Genomic DNA, 20,140 nt, shown 5'->3' with positions numbered 1-20,140 from the left:
TCTCTCTCTCTCTCTCTCTCTCTCTCTCTGGCCTCTTCAGTAAACCTCGCTACTCTAATAGGTAGCTTGAAGCCGGAGGTAGGAGAAGCCGTCCTGGAGCTGGTTTAAAGGTAATTAGAGTTTGTCTCTTTAATTCAAACTCCCTTTTTGGATTTGTCACGGAGCTGAACCTTCATTTATGAAGCCTGTGCTGGCCAGAGGGCTAAACAGTGCCTCTTTTGGTTTTAACATATTAGCGGGTGGGGTCCTATGGCTAGAAACCCCTAAGTAGTCCTAGGAGTCCATGAACTCTCCAAGCTAGTATTAAAAATTGCAGCTGGAGCTTCACCGGCCCTTTCCTGGGAAAAAACATTATCTCTACAGTTAAAAGCGTTTTAAAAGATTGCTCAAAAAGAATTATGAAAGAAAACTTAAGCTTCTCTGCTCTAGGGTTCCCAGGGGCAGAGTTTGAGAACCCTTGCTTTCTCATCCTGTTTTCTGTTTGGGAGAACACTGCGGCGGGGCTGTTGTTGAGTTTCAAGATCCATTTGTTTTCACTGCTCTTGTCATAACTGGACATCACTGTTTACCTCTTTATGGTTAATGCTTCTCTCCACCCTACCAGATAAACGCCGTGGGGCCAGGATCTTGCGTGGCGCGTCCGTCCTCCGCTGGGTGCTCGGCCAAGGAAGAAGGGTGCTTACGGCTGGAGTGCTTTGGGGGCCGGTGGGCTCCGACAGCCCGGGAAGTCCCTCTCGTCGAACCCTCCCAACCAATGCCAAGCTCCCTCCACTTCTGGCCTGGTGCCCGGGATACAAGCGCAGCGAGGCGGCTCTAGAAAGCAGCAGCTACTGGCTATGTAGCCTGTCAATCAGGTCGAGGTCTGCGCCCCTGGAGAGAAGTAGTTCTGCGTCGTCCATTCGCACCGCCAGCTTGCTCCCCGCCCCGCTGGGCAGGAGATGCCCGGGCCTCCCCTTTCCCAAAGGAGCCAGGCGTGGACCATGCGTGGGTTGGGTCTTGCTTGTCTGGGCTGACACCTGCTCAGGAGGTGCAGGCGGGGGCATCTCAGGGCTGGGTTCTGTGCCAGCCCACGGACTCTGAGGGCCAAGGCAGGGACTACTCCCCAGATGTCAGGCACTTTTGTTAATGTTTTCTAAACTCTTGAATCAACCCGTTTGACAAAAAACGGAAGCTCAAAGGAGCCAGTTACCCAGCTCACATCACGCAGCTCCTAAATCTTTTTTCCTACCACTTTGCGCAGTTTCCAGACCCATAAACAAGCAGTTTCGAAACGGGATGATGCGTGGCAATGACCGAAGCATCTTAAAGGACAGGGTTAAGTAGAGGAACCTCAAAGGAACAGAGCAATTGGGTTTTTTTTCTTTTTCTGCCTCCTTCACTGAACTGGAAGCCCTTTAGGTGTCAGAGACTGTGTGCCCAAAACCTGGCTGGAGTGGTCCCTATAAGTGTCGGTAGGAAAAAGTTATTATAAAATTCTGAAGCAGTAAGTTGAATGAGTAAAATGAACACTTAATCTCTACCTAGATGTAACAATCAGAATAAGTCATATAAAGTGTATAGCACTTTATAAAGCCCCTTGCTTGAGGTTATCATTGCAAGAGAACCCTCATTTGATGAAAGTGTAGGGGGTACATATTCCAAGTCCAGTTACTGCAGCCCCTCAGCAGAGTCATGCCCACCGGCAGCACCGGCTTTGGGAGGCTAGCTTCCTGCCCCTCCATCTATCCTTTTCAGGTTTTAGATTGTCCCTCGGGAAGTGCAATTACTAACATGTTTCTCAGTGAGAGGAGTCCTTGGTGGAAGACCTGAGTTGGGGTAAGTAGGAGAGCTGGACAGAGTTGAGAATGAGATCAATGAAAGCTCCCTGTTGCCTTCAGGTTCTAACAGGGACTCCTTAAGGTAGCATAAAAGATCCTTTTATGACCCCTCCAAAAGAAATGGTTTCACAATACCTCTTTACATCCCTCATATCTAATCCAAACCATCCACATCATGTCAGCTCCATCTTCAGGATTATCCGGAATCTGACTCCTGCTACCAGGCTGGTTAAAAGTCCTACAACCCCTGACTTACACTATGGCAATAGGTTGCTTTTTCCTCTCTCTATTCCATCTTTTCTCCTCTACTGTCTCTTCTTCCTACAGTGAGAACTTTTCTTTTAAACATGTCAAATCATGTCACTGCTAGTGAAACTCTTCAGTGTTCCTTCATCTGAGAGGAGAAGCCAAATCTTTAGTGTGGCCTGGAAGCCCTGACTGAACTGGCTCCAGTTCCATCTCTAACCTCTGCATTCACTCCTGCTTCATGAGCCATACTACCCTTCCTCAAACTCTAAGAACACTGTAAACCCAGGGCCTTTGCAATCACTATAAATAGATGAAGACTGTTTATTCCCAAATTGAATTTGTGACTCACTCTCCCCCACTTCCTTTAGGTCTCTGTTGAAGCAAAAAGGGCTTTCCCTGCACTCACTAACCCCCTTATTCTGATAACAGAGAGGAAAACTTTTGACTAGGTGACATTAGAAATGAAGTCCAGTGAGTGGAAATAGACAAATCTTTAATTGGGGCTTCCACTGAAGGGAATAGTACTGACTGAGGGTCCAGCTGCTCCCTGGACAAAGGGAAATGAGAGCTTTTTATGATTTTCTGGGGTAGATTAGGGTCTGATAATTTTCCATTGGCCAGGGACATGGTTCTAAAATATATTTCTTCTTGTGTGAGACTCTCATCACCAGATGTCAGTCAGTTTGTCCTAGGAACTCCTGAGTTACTCTTGCAGCTGGCCCATTACCCTGTGCAAACATCCTGTCCATGTGGCAAGGTCTGGGCCTTATAATAAGGATGAAAGACTTCGGGTGCTTTGGCTACTTCAGCTGCTGAAAAAGCAGAAGAATGGGGTAGAAGAAAACACACCCCTGCTCCAATGAACAGCCAACACATCCGCATGCAGAGCCAAATAGAATCTGACCCAAAAGTTAGGGCAGCAAAGGAGAGAGACATAATGTGAACACAGAGATCTCATTTCATTCACCCATCAGACATCTGCAGGTCCAAGTGAGGAATCAATATTTTCAACAAAAGCTACCTTCAGATCCCTGAAGAGTAACCCAGGCAACCATTATCGTCACAACCCATACATCAGAGGTTGTTAATCACAACCAAGCTGATAGGAAGCTAATATATGGCTATATCATCCTTAAAGAAAAGGGGGACAGTAAAACACTATATCCCTGAATGTCCCTTTCTGTTCTCAATAATCCAGTCAAAATAAGGGAACAATGAGATCAAGCCTGGACTGGAATATCTAGATACATATTATGTTGAAGGACACTGGCTTTCCCTTATGCACTCTGGGACCTAAGGCAAGTTAGCTTTATCTGCAGAAAGCTACTTTCTTGCATGTACATCAGGACAATTGCTCCTTAGGATGCTGGTCACACAAGTAAACTAAGCAAGGTGGTGCTGAAGATGTCACTGCTTCTGCAGCCTAATGTATAAAACTCCTCTCTCAGAGATGACATGTACAAAACTGAGGGCACTGTGGAAAGGATATGTGTCACTCACCCAGCCAGGCATCACTGGACAAAACTCAACGAAGTAAAGAAGGCACTGCTTGGCGAAGCACCAAGAGGGGGGGACAGGAGTGCTATGTGGTTACATCTGTCACCATTGAACTCTCCTTTGAGCAATCGCTAGTCTCTTGTAAGCTTTTCCCCAATAAGTCATATGTCTCACATGCCATCTCTCGGCACTTTCTCTGGCCTTCCAGCTCCCTACCCCACTGCCATAGCACAACTGGGCTTGAATATGATAATTGCCTAACTCTGGGACCTCCAAAGTTGGTGATTTTTTAAAGTTGATTAAGAATAAGAAGCTGGAGGGTTTATTTAGACTTTCCCCTGGTAATAGTTCCATCTTGTATAAAAGTTCTGCTTCTGTGGGTTTATCAGGATCTCATGGCGGGGTTTGTGGAAAATTGCACAAGAATAGAGCAGCAACATGCTCTGCTACAAAAGGGTCACAGCTTACTGTGCACAGGGGCTTATTTCATTATCCCAGCCTTTTGGCTCATGACTGTTTCTGTTGTATAGTTTTTCAACTTCCTTATAACTACCTAATGTGTAGCATGTTTGTTTATTGTCTGTTCACACTTTCCTGTAAGAATGTGAGCTCTGAAAGGGGCTTGGTTTTATTCACTTCTGTGCCCAGAGTGTCTAGAATAGTACCTGGCATATGGCAGGTGCTCAATAAATATGAGTGAAGCGAATGGCGGTGACTGTCCCTTCTGGCTATGTTTTAAGCATGTTAGTTAACCTCTCCAGAGATGGCTGCCTGTTCTAGTTTTCTCAGGTTGGGAGGAGTTCCTACAATGAGGGCCCTCCAGTGCTAAAATGGGGCAGACTATGTTTTGGTCCCATACAAATATGTTGGTCACACTACCTCTAAGCCAAGCTTTCCTCATCTATTAAAAAAAATTTTTTTTAAAGTATCTTCTTTATAGAGTTCAGTGGAAATTAGAAGAAAGCATTGTGTAAAATGCAAGGCCTACTGTTTACTACATCAAAGACACTATGAGAGTTGTAGTTGTGTTTTGACAGCCTGTGTCAGGTTCAGCTGCAGTGAATGGCCTATATACCCATCTAACTCTGGACCCTTGCCCATGCCCTATCACCTGGTCTGGATATTTAAAGACCACCATTTTGTTTTGGCCATTTTGAATTGGCTGTTTGAGAGTATCAATTTGTGTTTTGTTAGTCTTTCTTTTTTCTTTCTTCCCTGGGGATTGAACCCAGGACCTTGTACAGGATAGGCATATTTTGACCTTTGACTAATCCCTTTGGCACAGAAACATTTAGAAATTTAGTCTTTTAAAAACTCATTAACTGGGACTGGGGATGTGGCTCAAGTGGTAGTACGCTTATTCGTGAGGCACTGGGTCCGATTCTCAGCACCACATAAAAATAAAAAATAAAGATATTGTGTTCACCTAAAAAAAAACCTAAAAAATAAATATTAAAAAAAACTCATTAACCTTTTAAGTTCTGGATTTTTTTATTTATCAAGCAACTGTGCAAAACACAACCTCAATGCTAAAGTGAAGAACTGTGTTGGGGTAAGGAGCCAGCTAGAACACAAATTGTGAATGACCTCAGAGCATTTACCAGCTTTCTTACCCTTGAGAAGCTGTTGAGTAACTCTAAGCAAGGCCTAGAAATTACCTTACACTTGAATGGTTGCCCTCTCAGAATCCCAAAATTAAATATATCATTAGAGGGGGAATTTGAACCACAGTGGGACTCATTATTCTCAGCTCCAGATCTATACAAGAAATATTCTATGACCTCAACTGTTTTTTTCCATTCTCTCAATAACAGTTGTTTTATTTAAATACCATAAACCTCCTTTATCATGATGCTTTGGGGGATAGGACAGATATTCCCTTAGAGGCTAAGCTAATTATAAATGACTTTTAACAACTATATTTTTCTTATAGTAAAAGTAATATAATATTCATTTGAAAAAAATCCTAAAATGGGGCTAGGGATATTGTTCAGTAGTAGAATGCTTGCCTAGCAGGTGTAGGTCCTGGGTTTGAACCCAACACCACAAAAAAAAAATTAAAATGATATAGAAATGAATGCCATAGAAAGTGACAAGGTCAGATTGTCTGAGCAGTGCATTGCTTACGAATATGAGCAGAAGGCAGATCCTTTGAACAGGCGTTTTGAATTTAGATTTATCATGTTAACTCCAAACAGGGTCACACATCTGGTGAAAAAGAGCAAGAAAAGACCCTCCATTTTTACTGCTAAATCAAATAAAATACACTACAAGGGCTATAATTCTATCTTCAAAAACAACTTTTGTGAGCCTTTCTTCATCTAGAAAGGCCCAAATGTCATCAAAATGTTGTCTTTCAGAAGTCTGCCTCAAAATTGCCCCTGTTGCAAAAAGTGATGTTGCAATTGCAAAATATCCTGTTTTGGGCTGGAAACCCCCATTCCTTACCCTGCTCAGTTCAGAGGAGTTCCTGACCCATCAGGATAGGGTCAGGAATCCCAGGAACCTACCACTCCCTGCATGTCACTGCACAACCTCATCATTTCTGTCTAGCAGTAGGAGGATACCTGGGAGATGCTGGGTGGCAGCCTTCCAAATTCTGGTTCAGGGCACTGGTCCCAGCAAGACAGTCAACACCCTATGGACTAATCTGAGAATTTTGAACATCTGCTATCAGCACCCTATATTTTCATTGGAATTCATCCATATTTTTAGGAAGAATGTTGTGTTTGGGGGTTTCCTTCTCATTAGGATCCACTGGACTAGGCGTGACAAACCCAAGGGCTAACATGAAGCACTGAGCACTCTGTGAAGTGTGAAGCACATGGACAACCATTGGGCAAAAAGGCAAATTCTGCCAGCCAACACCCATCAGAGCCTGATGCCAGGAGAGTTACACCCAGAGGTGCTCACACACTTGGAAGATGTCAGATATTGAAACTGACCTGTGGGATGGCTCATTCTGAGCTTCAGTGGTCAGTTGAAAAAGTGACATCTATGAGAAGTGTCAAATAGTAAAATACTAAGCTACTACTGTTCAGGGAGACAATGCTGAGAGGTGGTTTAACAGAGTGAGTTTGCATTCTACTTCTGAGCAAGTTCTGAAACAGATACCTGGTGGCAAGTGGGAAGATGAACCCAACCCTGCAGGGTCCACAGAGGTCTTAGCAGATAGTGTTTATGAAGAAGCTGTGCTTGGCACAGAATAAGTGCTATTGAAAGATTAGTTAAATTGTCCACAAAACATCCTTTGTTTTTCAGTGTTGGGAATTGAACCCAAGGTCTTGGGAATGCTAGCTACAAACCCTACCTCTGAGCTACATCCCCTGTTGCCACAAATATTTTTAATCCAAAAATTTCATGGGGTGGACAGAAAGTTTAAACTAAAATATGCAAATAATGCTAATTAAGTCATAGTCATTGTTTGCAAATACCATTATAAAAGTTGATTTAGGAAGGGACATTCAATGACTACAAAAGTTATTGGCTGAAAGAATGTAAGAGAAGACATACACTCAGGTCACTTATTAATCATAAGGAAAAAATATCCTCATACATGGGAGAGATCTTGAAGGTGCTTGGATATTACCCTTAGCAGACTTATGAAGAGAAAAGCAAACAGATCTTTTTTTTTTTAAAGAGAGAGTGAGAGAGGAGAGAGAGAGAGAGAGAGAATTTTTAATATTTATTTTTCAGTTCTCGGCGGACACAACATCTTTGTTGGTATGTGGTGCTGAGGATCGAACCTGGGCCACACGCATGCCAGGCGAGCACGCTACCGCTTGAGCCACATCCCCAGCCCCAGCAAACAGATCTAAACTTATGGATGTTTTGCTTGAAATGGACTTTTTTTAAAGTTTAAAAATTTTGTTCTAATTAGTTACACATGACAGTAGAATGTACTTTGACACATCATATATAAATGGAGTATAATTTCTCATTCTTCTGGTGGTAAAAACAGACTTTTTAAAAATCAATGGCTTAAAAGAGAAAAAACACTGAGGAAGTGGGGAAATGTTGCAGGTAAAAGGAAAATAGAAAAACCGGACAACTGAACAAAGTGCATGATCTCTGGACCCCGAGTTGGGGGAAAATTCTACAAAGGACATCATCAAGACAACTGGGGAAATTTGAATCAAGGACTGATTCTTGTAAAACAAAGTTAGCTTTCTTGGATGTGATGATCATACTGAAATTACTTAGAATAATATTGCATTCTTAGTATTTATGGTATGTAGGGTATTTGGGGTGATAGTGTTTACAATATTTATTGGTAACCTCAATATTTATTTCCAGCCTCACCAGCTTTCTTGAGCACCCAGGGAAAAGCTTGCAGTGCTATACCTGCTACCTCTCCCTCCCTCTCCATTGGCTCCAAAGGGTCCATGAACTCCATGAGTCAGGACAGGAGCCACTGGCCAGAGATGCTGACCCTCAGACTGGCTCTTTGTCCCCTCCTCTCCTCCATCCTGAGAGCAAGAGAAAACAGAAGCAGAGTCTGGACTCCAACCCCAGAGGCTCCCTGATAGACTTGTCCACCTCTCTGCCATCTATCACGGAGTGAAGCTGAGAGTCTGGGCGCCACATGGATGGCAAGATGGAACCTTCTGCACTGGACAAGTCTTTGAGTCTGTGAGGATGCCACAGCTTAGACACTGGCCACGCCCTCATCCTGAATCTCAGTTCCCTCGAAAACACCAAGCATTTCCTGTGCTTTCGGTTATTTCACAAGCTGCCACTTCCTCATCCTCAGGTTCTAGGTCAGGGGGCTGCTTCTACTACCAAAAACCAGACAGCTGGCTTCAGTCTCTTCTGATCAGCGCCATGGACAAGACCCTTAGTGACCATCTGCTGAACACCCTGGAGGAACTGGTGCCCTATGACTTTGAGAAGTTCAAGTTCAAGCTGCAGAATACCAATTTGGAGAAGGAGCACTCCCGGATTCCCCGGGGCCATCTTCAGATGGCCAGGCCAGTGAAGCTGGCCAACCTATTGATTATCCATTACGGGGAGAAACATGCTGTACAACTGACCCTGAAGGTCCTGCGTGCCATCAACCAGCGCCTCCTGGCAGAAGAGCTGCACAAGGCCACTGGCCAGGGTAAGTGGTCCAGGCCCCATCCTGGCTCAGTGCTGATTGCTGGCTGCTGGCAGGAGCAGGGAAGCTGCCTTCAGACCAAAGTTCTCTGGCCTGAGACTTAGAAGACCCTGATCTACCGCAGCCTAGGCAACTTGGGTCAATCACATCCTGTCCCTCTCTGACCTCTGTAGCTGGGTTGGTAAAGTGCCCTCAGATTATTAATGGCTCTAAAAAAAGATTGATATTCTGACTAGGTCAGAATCAGGAGAAAGAGCATTGGAGTACCTGTTCTTGGAGAACTCTTCAATCCATTTGCAGTTAGCACTCATGTGCAGACAGGTATCTTTGGGATAGCAGGAAGGGCATGCAAACCAATCATGCTAACAAGGTTCATGCATAATAGTCTCATTGCTATCCACCTAATTTCAGTTCCTAATTTCTATTTTTTTTATACCAGTGATTGGACCCAGAGCTGCTTAACCCCTGAACCACATCCCTAGCACTTTTTTGTATTTTACTTAGAGACAAGGTCTCACTGAGTTTTTTAGGGCCTCACTAAGTTTCTGAGGCTGGCTTTGAACTCACAATCCTCCAGCTTCAGTTTTCCAAGCTGGGATTACAGGAATGCACCACAGCACCCAGATAATTCCTTTTTTTAACACAGGGTTTTTAAATAATTCTCAAGAGGAATTCATCTCCATCTCTCTTTACTTCTTCCTTTTTTCCTTTTCTCTCTTGCTTTCTTCTCCTTCCTGCTATTCTTTTGTAGTAACTTTCTGATTTTATTATGATCTAATAATGTGGCCTATTTGATTTCTACATTTAAAGACTTTTTGTGATAGGAGAAGGCCTAATACATGATTGGTTTAAAGAAATGCTTTTTGGTGTTTGAATTTTTCATCTATTTCTAGACTTCAAGACTACATCAGAAATCCCTTCCAGGTATTTCTATGAGGAAGACAGTTTAAATGAAATAAAATTTCTCTAATCTTTGAAAGAGTAATAGAACTTAAACTATAATATGATCTGGTAGAATTTAATGAGTAGAATTTTTATATTAGTTTTTCATGTTCTAAAATCTGAGTATTAGCATCTTTGTGGTTTCTTACCTGTTCATGAGCCAGTTTTGGAAACTTAAATATTTCAAGAAAGCCAACCAGCAAACTGTTATAAAGAACTTAAAATTTGTGTTTGTGTATGTGTGTGGTGCTGGTGATCAAACCCGGGCCTTATGGCTCCTAAGAACTTGCTCTACCCCCAGCCCCCAAGAAACTAATTTTGATAAAATCTTCTTCAAGCCAAAAGTAAGGTGCTGAGTACATATTATCTTTATTTCCTTATGTAGACCTTGTAAGTAAGGCTTTCTCATCATTTATAAAATGTTAACAGTATCCTGAAATTTCTAGGCAAACTTTTTAAAAAATCACCATTTATACTTATCTGTGTGAATTAGAATTTTCTTTAATTTATGCAACAAAAGAAAAATACAAGGCTCTTTTATAAGTTCTGATTTCAAATTTTTGTGCCAAATACCTTAATTCTTTTTTATTAATTGATTTCATAAAGTGAATATTGTACATCTATAGTAACACAATCTTATACCAACAAACCATAGTTTTTTATTTCTCTGTGTTTTGGAGTTTTGTGTAAAATTTTAGTTGAAATAAATTCTCTGCTTAAAAAGTTTGAAAAGTAGTATTGAGAAAAACAGCAGATCGTGTGAGTGTTCTTACTAGTGGTACTGGACTGCTGCTGTCCAGCATGTTCAACACTTTGCCTTCTGTGATGCTGAATGGGATCCCCTCTCTCTCTTCCACCCACTAGCCCTTGGACCTCAGGGTGGGACAACTTCATTCTTGCATCTGGTTTGTCTTTCCAGAATATCCAGCACAAGACAGTGGCACTGACACATCCACAGGGTCTTCTCCTGGAGAAAATAAGCTCAAGAGCCAGAAGGAACCAGATGGCCCAGAAGGTGATGGGCAGCAGCAAAGTGGTGGGGGGGCAGCCAGCCTGCTGTCCAGCCAGCATGAGGCAGGGAGGGGGCCTCAGAAGAAGTCTCAGAGCAAACGGAGGGATCAGAAGGGTCCTGAGGTCCTGGACATGCAGGGAAAACCTCTGGCCAGGAGCACAGGGCTGCCCTCCAAAAGAAGCCTGGCCCTTGCCCAGCTGCCAGGGGAAAAGGAGATTAGGAAGAATGCCCAGCTCCGCAGGAATGCCAGCTCTGCAGGAAGACTCCAGGGCTTATCCAGCGGGGCTCCAGGAAGGAAAGAATCCAAGAAATCTGAAGTATATTTACATTCAGTGAAGCCGCGACCCAGAAGTTTTGAATTTATCATTCCTTCAGAAGACAGAGAATCCTCAAATGCAGAAACTATTCTGACTTCTCTTCAGAAAATGAAAAATGCAAAACCAGACTTAGCAGCCAGCCCCAGGGGAAGAGTCATACTGGATGGAGAGGCTACTGTGGCTCTGGAGATGGGCTCCACAAACCCAGAGCATTCCAGGGTCCTAGAAGGGAAAACAGTCATGAACACACTATGCAATGCATTATTGGCAGGAGAGGAGAAATCCATATCACCTTGGGAGGAGCGTGGAGTTGGAGGTCCAACGACCCATGAGACCCTGGAGAAGATGAAAGGCCGTGTGTTCCATGAGTCCTCAAATCCAGAAGTACCTTCGTCTTCAGGTAAAAAGGGATCCCTGGGAAGACCTGACATCCTTAGGAATGGTGGCCTGTAAAGGTATTCCTCTTGAATTTCTTTTTATTCCTCCTACAGTGATATCACTAGAGAATTCATGGATACCTTCTTGGGTATCTTTGCAGTTCATAAACCCTGAAAATGCACATGTATATGCACACATCATCACAAAATGTTGCATCAAATTTCAACTTGTTCTTGGACACTCACAAATTCTTCTTTAGCATGTACAGGCTTCATGGGCCCCAGATTGAGGATCCAGAGAAAATTGGATAAAAATATTCCCTTCCCACAAATACCCAGGGCTGTTTGTGATGTGGCTGGATTCTACCATTTCTCTTTCACTGGGCAAGAAGGAGAGCAGTTGACCAAAACCATAGGTCTCTCTTTCTGAGGAGTTAGTCATCAGGATTACGTTTATTCATGAGTAACAGAAAACCCCAAATCATGGTAGCTTAAGCAACACAGACTTTGTTCTTCTTTCGCACAAATGACACACAGTAACATACATTTGTCTGTGACAGATACATGGGCCAGACCCCCAAACTTTGCCAACTTTGCTCTGAAATTCATGGTTTCAGATAGTGACATCCTCATTCCAAGCAGCAGGATGGAAGGGCCCAGGGGAATAGCATCACTTAGGGAAGGTTTCTAGAAATTTCTAGAGGTTGCTCAGGACATCTCCTTTTCATCCCTTTGTCTAGAATATGTTCAGATCATCACTACTGACTGCAAGGGAGGCTAAGAATCTGGGGTTATTTGGGTTGGAGGAAGTCATCAATTCTATCACAAGGGATGGGGGGATGTGTTTCCTGAGGGTCACTAGAAGTCTTGTTTACAGATGTGATGTGAATTCCTGGGACAGTGAGTGGGGGGAGAGACAGATTTATGTATTGCATATGTTCCTATTTCTTCTTGTGTCCTCTGTCATTTCTGCTTTTATGGGGTTACTGCTACTGTCTCAGAGCTACTCATAACTTATTCTTCTTTGCTTTTATTTAGTGCTTCTTGAACTTGAGTGTGAGCAGTGATCTGTTTGCTCCTTCACACAATACATTCCAGCCTCCAGGCACTCTGCAGCAGATGTGGAGTCTGTCTACAAGAAAGGCACCACATCCCCCACAAGTTTCAGGCAGCTGGAGAGGTTTCAAGTAGCAAAGCAAATACTGTCCAGAATTTCTTACTCTCTTTTGTTTCACCCACTAGACCCATATCTGTGCAGAAAAATCTGTAGCAAAGGGATGTGGGGCTTTCTTAGAATGAATGCCTAAGAATCTCAAGAACCAGAAAGAACCTAAGGCCTAGCCCTTGTTCTCAGTTCCAGGGGTCTGTTGGTTGCCTCACTGAATGGAAGGCAGGGCAAGATGTGCAAGGAAATGGACAGATCTGAGAACTCAGGCATTCTCGGCACAGGTTCACTCTCTCATAAACTTGGATTGACCACTCAGGAGATTTTTCCATTGCCATGTCCCCAGGGAGGCCACAGGACAAGGCTGCATTTCCCCTTTGCCACACACCAAAAGGAGATCTGCTTGCTGGTACCTGTGTGCTGGATTCCTGCAGCTGTCCAGTTGCTTCAGGGGAGCCTAAGACCCCTAGAAGTCACTTGCCTAGCTGCCAGCAGTGCCAGGCCCCACTCAACAAGAACAGCTCTGGAGGCCTGAGCCCTGAGCCTCTGCCACAGTGCCAGCGCCACATGAAGCAGGTGCAGCTGCTCTTCTGTGAGGATCACAGGGAGCCCATCTGCCTCATCTGCAGGCTGAGTCAGGAGCACCAAGGTCACCGGGTACGCCCCATTGAGGAGGCTGCCTTGGAATACAGGGTAGGTGCTTTGTACCTGGAACTTGGACATCTTGGGCCTTGCTTCATTTTCCTAACCACTCAGGGATATGGGTGCATAAGCCAATACTCTTGGGCTGTGTGCGGCAAAAACTATACAAATCAGGACAATAAAAAAGGAATCAGCCTGTTTATGTTGCTGGGAAGTCCAAGGGGATCTTTTGGGATTCAGGTGTGACTGGATCCAGGGGCTTTCTCAGGGAGTCACTGGGACTCTCTGTCACCACCTCTTGGCTCTGTTTTCCTTGGCAACAGGTTCAGTCTTCCACTTTCCTGAGCACACTTCTTCATGTTCTTGATTGCAGCACCCTTAGCTTCGCCCCTGGAAGCAAAGTTGGCACCCTGCTAGAGTTGGCACCAGCTAAGGATGACGGGAGCCAAGTGTAAGTATCTCAAGAAGTACTCTTTCTCCAGGAGAAAATTCAGAAGCAGCTGGAGCATCTGAAGGAGCTGAGGAAATCTGGAGAGGAACAGAGATCCCAGGGGGATAAGAAGACAGAGAGCCTCCTGGTAAGCCAGGTGCATCCTAGGTCAGCCCTTGCCTCTTCGTGTCTGCAGAAGGAGGTAGGGGACAAGGAGTGAGCAGGGGTCCCCAAGATTCTATTCTGCTTCACAGGGCAGCAAAAGTGGGCAGTCCTGGGCTGCAGGTGTGGCTCAGCGGTAGAGTGCTCACCTAGTACGTGAGAGGCCCTGAGTTTGATCCTCAGCACCACATATAAACAAATAAAATAAAGGTATTGTGTCCACCTACAACTGAAAAAAATACTTTTAAAAAATAAGTAAATAAAATAAAGGTATTGTGTCCATCTACAACTAAAAAAACACATAAAAATAAATGTAAAAGAATGGGCACTCCTCGGGGGCAGGAAGGTAATGGTATTCAAGGGAAAGTTTATCCCTAGAGAGGTAAGACACAGAGGGACTGTCTCCATGGACCCTGTGCAACAGTCATGGAAGCCAAATTCACCTACATCCAAACAGATGGATACCCACATTCAGAACCACTGTTGAGACTGCCTATGCTCCAGCACTTTGGAGGAGGGGAGAGGCCCCACCCTGGAACATGGTATGGGGGTCAGTGCCTTGACCATTTATGATCCCACAGCCTATGCCATTTTTGTGCTGGCTTTCAAGGCTGTGATGTCCTACTTTCCCATGGCCACTATATACAGGTATTTATTGCCTCATGCAGTTGTAGAGGTCAGAAGTCTGGAAACAAGGTTGGTGGGGAACATTGGTTCCCTCCCTCCTCAGCTTGTAGATGGCCATCTTCCCACCTGGTGTTCTATCTATGTGTGTATCTGTGTCCGAGTGTTCCCATTTTATAAGGACACAATCATACTGGATTTAGGGGCCCACCCTAGTCCATATGATTATAATTTAATTAAGTACATCTGCAAGGACCCTACCTACAAATAAAATCATTCTTTAGTACTTTGGGGTTAGGACTTCAATATATAAATTTAGAAGGGAAACAATTGAACCTATAATGTTCGATATAAGAGCACTTTACAAGAGCTAGCCCTTGTTCTAGAAGGTTCTGGAAGGTTCCAGATAATATTTCTGCTCTGGTCCCCAAGGTGGTCTTCTAGGGACACTCTGGATATACATGTTCACCCATAATATAGATCTCTATACTTCCCTCTTCTCTGTTCCCCAGAAACAAACTGAAACCCAGAAGCAGAGGATCCGGTGCCAAATGAAGCAGCTGTGCCAGTTTCTGGAGTGGCAGGAGCAGCTATTTGTGACCTGGACGGAGGAACTGGGCCAGACCATTGGCCAGGTCAGAGAGACCTTTGGCACTCGGGTATCCCAGCACATCTCCCGCCTTGATGAGCTGATTGGGGAGTTGGAAGCCAAGCAAAGCCAGTCAGAATGGGAGATCATGCAAGTGAGTACATCTGGGCCTGGCCTTCCCCTGTCCAGTGTCCAATAGGAATGCAGGCTCCCATAACTCCCATCTGCCCTGCCCAAGCCAGGGAGTAAGGCCCTTGAGGCCTGGGTGGGACATGGTCTTGGTGACCCATGATGCCATGGGCTCCCCTCTGTCAAGGTCTCTCAGGAGCCCAGAGTAACCCGGGCATTGCCCAGAAGAGATGAGAAAGGCTTAAGTGCAATTCCACTGCATTGCAGTGGGGCTGCCACCAAGTGATTAGAATTATGACTGAGGAGAAATATTCCAGCTTACTGATACTCCGGAGCTGACAGTCTGATAAGAATAGGGAACAGCTTAAAATCTAGGAGTCCAGAAACAGAGGCTAGGAGTCAGCACAGCCTCTAGGAGACTGGTAATGGAGAGCTTCCCTCTTTTCTCTCCTAGGACATCGGAGTCACCTTGCACAGGTACAGACAGGTTCTGTGGTGTCCCCTGGGGTATCTTGCAGGAAGTATTTGGGCAAGACAACTCTAGGTGGGACCTGGGAAGCCTGCAGATTCCTGGGGCCTTCCTGGATTTGCACAGGGGCTACCAGAGCCTGGACAGGAGGGAAGGAATGGAATAGAAGACTGGGGAGATTAATTGAGTCTAGTCCTGATGAACCAAGATGGTGACTTCCTGAGAAAACTCCCGGATGAACTGTGTCCCATGAAATCCACCTTCCATAAACTGCCCCTGCAGAGCCACCTATGACCTCAAGGAGGGAAGCACTTTCCAAGAGTCTCTGAGGAGCCACTTCAGAGGTGGGCAAAGCCCATCAGGCAGGGGAGGGGAGAGGAACAAGGAGAAGGCTGCATTTTGGAGCCAGCCTGGGAGCTTTATGAGATCCTGGTATCCACAGCCACACCACTTAGATCCAGGTGTCTGAGAGTGGGACCAAGGCATTAGAAGGGTTTTAAAAAATCTTTTGTGGTACATAAAATTTATCATCTTAACTGCTTCTAAGTGTAGAGTTCAGTGGCATTAAGTGCGTTTACATTTGCACACACAGCACACCATCTAACTCCACAATTTTTTCACCTTCCCACACAGAAATCCCATGCCATTAAACACTAACTCCTCACTCTCCTCCTTAAGCCCTGGACAACTACCATTCTGCTTTCTGTCTTTATGAATTTGACTACTCTAGAAATCTCATGTGAATGGGATCATATGGTATTTGACCTTTGGTGTTTGGCTTCTCCCCCTTGAACATAGGGCCTTCCAGGTCAATCCATATTGTGGCATTTGTCAGAATTTTATCCCTTTTAATACCAGAATAATATACCATTATATGTGGGTATCACACCCTGTTTACCCACTTGTCAGGTGATGGTCATCCTATTTAAATGGTATGACATTTCTCCACATCCTCGACAATACTTGTTATTTGCAATTGTTGATGTTTCTGTAACAGCCATCCTAATAGCTATGAGATAGTATTACATTATAGTTGGGTTTTTATCTATTATTTCTATTTCAATACAAAACATATAGAAATATAATTAATTTGACTTAGCAGTCTGAATTCTGGCAATATCAATACCACTTTAAGGCCTCTATTTACACTTGTGATTTTGATATCAGTGGTTCTTAAACTTTCCAGTAGATATCAATTTGCAGCCAAAATTGAGGACCAGTATCAGAAATCTAAGTCCAAGGAGGACTCTGCATAGCACAGATTGGGCTGGATGTGCCCCAAGAAGATTGCACCTCACTTCCAGCTCATGGGGACCAAGGCCACCCCCTTGCTTCAGTCCCAACAGTCTCTTGTCTCTAGGGCCAAGATGATGACTATCCCTGAGCCATGGGCTGCTCCTCCAGAAGTGAAAGAAAAGATACAACTGCTCTATCAGAAAGCAGAGTTTATGGAGAGGAACACACGGTACTTCTCAGGTAGGTGGGCTTGGAGGAAGATGAAAGGGGCTCCACTTCCTTCCCAGGATCCTCTCTTCTCCATTTCCCAAGGCCTTTCTGACTCTGCCTTCAATTTCTCCTCATCTGTTCCTAGACAGCTGACCTAACTGAAATCTTTCTCTACTCTCATTCCCCCTTTTTAGAAACACTGCGATCAGAAATGGAAATGTTCAATGGTGAGTGTGGTGGTGGAAGTGTGTGCTGACCAGGGATTATTGTGATAGTTCCTTATGCTGCCAGCTTAGGGGCATTGTTTAGAAGAGAGAAAAACACCTGAAACAAAGGTGGGAGAAAAGTTGTGGTAGGCCTCACAGCTCTGCACAGTCCTTTGTACCTGCCTCATTGTCAAATTAGCTCACCAGACCAGTCTCCCAGGTGGGTATGGGTGTCTGGGAGGCCTTGGGTTACACCCAAGAATAGGATTCAGAGCTTGGAGCAAGGGGATACTTGTCTTTCCTGTGGAAACAGTGTAATTCAGGCCCTCTGAATGGGGAGACTCAGGACGCTTTCTCCTCTTTCTCCTCTGTAGTTACAGAACTGATGGCTGCTCAGGCACATGCTGGTAAGTGTCCAAAGTCAAAACCAGTGGCCTTGGCCTGCTGAGTCCCTGTCTGTCCTCCCCTACAGTCTGGAAAAGTAGCCCTGTCCCTGTTTCCTGGAGTTGTGGAAAACCTGAGGGGATGTTGCCCACACCCCCCCCCCCCAGCTTAATATTCTCTCCACAGCTAGTGTAATCCTGGATCCAGCAACTGCCCACCCCAACCTTGTCTTCTCTGATGACATGAAAAGTGTGAGACTTGGTAACAAAGATGAGCGACAATCTGACAGCCCAGAAAGATTCGATAACTGCATCACCCTGGGTTCTCCCAGTTTCTTCTCTGGCTGCCATTACTGGGAGGTGGAGGTTGGAGATAAGACAGCATGGATCCTGGGAGTGTGCGAGGCATCCGTGTGCAGGAAGGGAAGCATGACTCTGTCACCAGAGAATGGCTACTGGGTAGTGATGATGAAGCAAAATGAGTACCTGGCCTCTACCTGTCCTCCAACCCGTCTGCAACTAAGAAAGCCCCCCAGGCGTGTGGGCATCTTCCTGGACTGGAAGAAGGGAGATATTTCTTTTTATAATGTAACAGCTAGATCGCACATCTACATATTTACTGGCTTCTCTTCCTCTGGACCCCTTCAACCTATCTTCTGCCCTGGGAAACATGATGGAGGGAAGAACATGGGTCCTCTGACTATCTGCCCAGTGAGTGGCTAGGGGCCCCACTGACTGCCCAACACTGCATTTCAATTCCAGCTCTTGGCCTGTGTCTTGCACTCATGCACTCAATAGTCACTAATGATATACCCACTGGGTGCCAGTTACTGCAGGAAATGTAATTAATTTTTAAAAAATAGTCTTCTTGTCCAAGTTGCTTGCCAAATCACAGCAGAACTAAACTAGGAATGCAAATACTGGCAAATCAAGGATGAAGATATCAAAGTACCAATGATGTACCGAGGATATCAGAGAAGAAAGTACATGGCCATTGCATGTTAAGTCCTTGGATGAATTTGCACTCTAATATTCTTCTCTCCTTTTCCTCCTCATGGCAAGGATATGTCCCTCTTTCAGTCTTCCCCTGTCTTGAGAACATGGAAAACTAAGCAGACTGGATCGTTACAAAAGTACATGTGTATCTGGGTTAATGAACTATGTATGATTCTTAAGAGTATTGAGTGGACCTAATAAATTAATTACATCATAATTGCATCTGATACTCAGATGATCACAGTGGGGTCCCATTCCCCTACTGCATACTATAAAAGAGATGATGCTGTTACAGTAGAAAAACACTTAATACATATTCCAAGTACTAAATTATTCTGACTGGTTTCTATCAGAAAATCTGTGAGCTTATGTAATAGTAGATGTTCTGGTTACATATGTCCCCCAACTCACCCCCCATTTAGAGAGATGTAAAGAAAAAGGATTAATAAGAAAAATGGTGGCTCACACTTGTAGAACCAGCTTTTGGAAAACTAAGGCAGGAGGATCACTTGAGCCCAGGAGTTCAAGGCCTGGCTGCTAACAATTTGACCTTGACTTAAAATAAATAAATATTTTTTCTTTTTAAAAATTTGTTTAAATAAATAGTTTTAAAAGAAGAAAAACTCAAATGAAGATCAAACTTCAAACTCCTCTTATCTCAACTCCTCTATCTTCACCCTTACAGTCTAGACTGGACCCACAGGTTCTCCATCATTAGGACCCCAGCCTGCAAGCACACCCTCTGCTTTCCGCGTGTTTATTCCACCTATGGAATCCATGTGCCCACACAGCTCACGAGCACTATGCTGTTCCCCGTGATTGATATAATTTGTGACTGGTTTCTTTCACTTAGGATAGCATTTTCAACATCCATCCTTTTGTAACATGTATCCGTGCTTTATTCATCTTTATTGACAAATTTAAATCCATTATATGTATATACCACATTTGGGTCATTCCCACTCTTCAGCTGTGATATAAATTATGCTGGTATTTGTTTACACTTTTGTGTAGACACATGTGTTCATTTCTCTTGAATTTATATTGATATTGACAGATGAAACTGCTTGTTCTGCCAAAGTGTTTTCCAAACCTCTGGACCATTTTACATCCCTGCCATGTATGTAACATACATATGATGCAACATACATCATCTACAGGCTGTGAAATAAAACAGACCCCATTATAAACATTGTTGTCTTTTTTTCTGTTGCAAAAAAATGTATTTGATTACTTGAGTAAAATTACAGTGTCTCTGCTGTTAGTAAGTATTAAATGTTAAAGAAAATTGGTCCCGGGCTGGGGAGGTGGCTCAAGCGGTAGCGCGCTCGCCTAGCATGCGTGCCGCCCGGGTTCGATCCTCAGCAGCACCATATACCAACAAAGATGTTGTGTCTGCCGAGAACTAAGAAAAAATAAATAAATGTTAAAATTCTCTCTCTCTCTCTGTCCCTCTCTCTCACTCTCTCTTTAAAAAAAAAAGAAAAAAGAAAAAAAGAAAATTGGTCCCTCTTTCTTTTCAACTTTCCAGGAAAGTGCATGTAGCAGTCCAATTTTTTTCCATACCTGATACAAAATAAACAAACACTA

At 44.1% G+C, this 20,140-nt stretch overlaps 1 protein-coding gene across 1 annotated transcript; it reads left to right on the top strand.

Annotated features, from left to right (window-relative positions):
• The first annotated feature begins 8,183 nt into the window (after positions 1 to 8,183).
• Mefv (MEFV innate immunity regulator, pyrin) lies at positions 8,184 to 19,742 on the top strand. The gene is made up of 10 exons (XM_040278559.2): positions 8,184 to 8,664; positions 10,523 to 11,381; positions 12,777 to 13,167; positions 13,599 to 13,694; positions 14,845 to 15,075; positions 15,505 to 15,527; positions 16,880 to 16,995; positions 17,160 to 17,192; positions 17,546 to 17,578; positions 17,742 to 19,742. Exons 1-10 carry the CDS (start codon positions 8,202 to 8,204, stop codon positions 18,275 to 18,277), a joined length of 2,781 nt encoding a protein of 926 aa, XP_040134493.2. The 5' UTR covers positions 8,184 to 8,201; the 3' UTR covers positions 18,278 to 19,742.
• The last annotated feature ends 398 nt before the right edge of the window (positions 19,743 to 20,140 follow it).

This window comes from Ictidomys tridecemlineatus, chromosome 10, assembly GCF_052094955.1.
Source record: "Ictidomys tridecemlineatus isolate mIctTri1 chromosome 10, mIctTri1.hap1, whole genome shotgun sequence".
In the NCBI taxonomy this organism is placed as follows: Eukaryota; Metazoa; Chordata; class Mammalia; order Rodentia; family Sciuridae; genus Ictidomys; species Ictidomys tridecemlineatus.
This window is presented reverse-complemented; position numbering and strand designations above follow the sequence as displayed.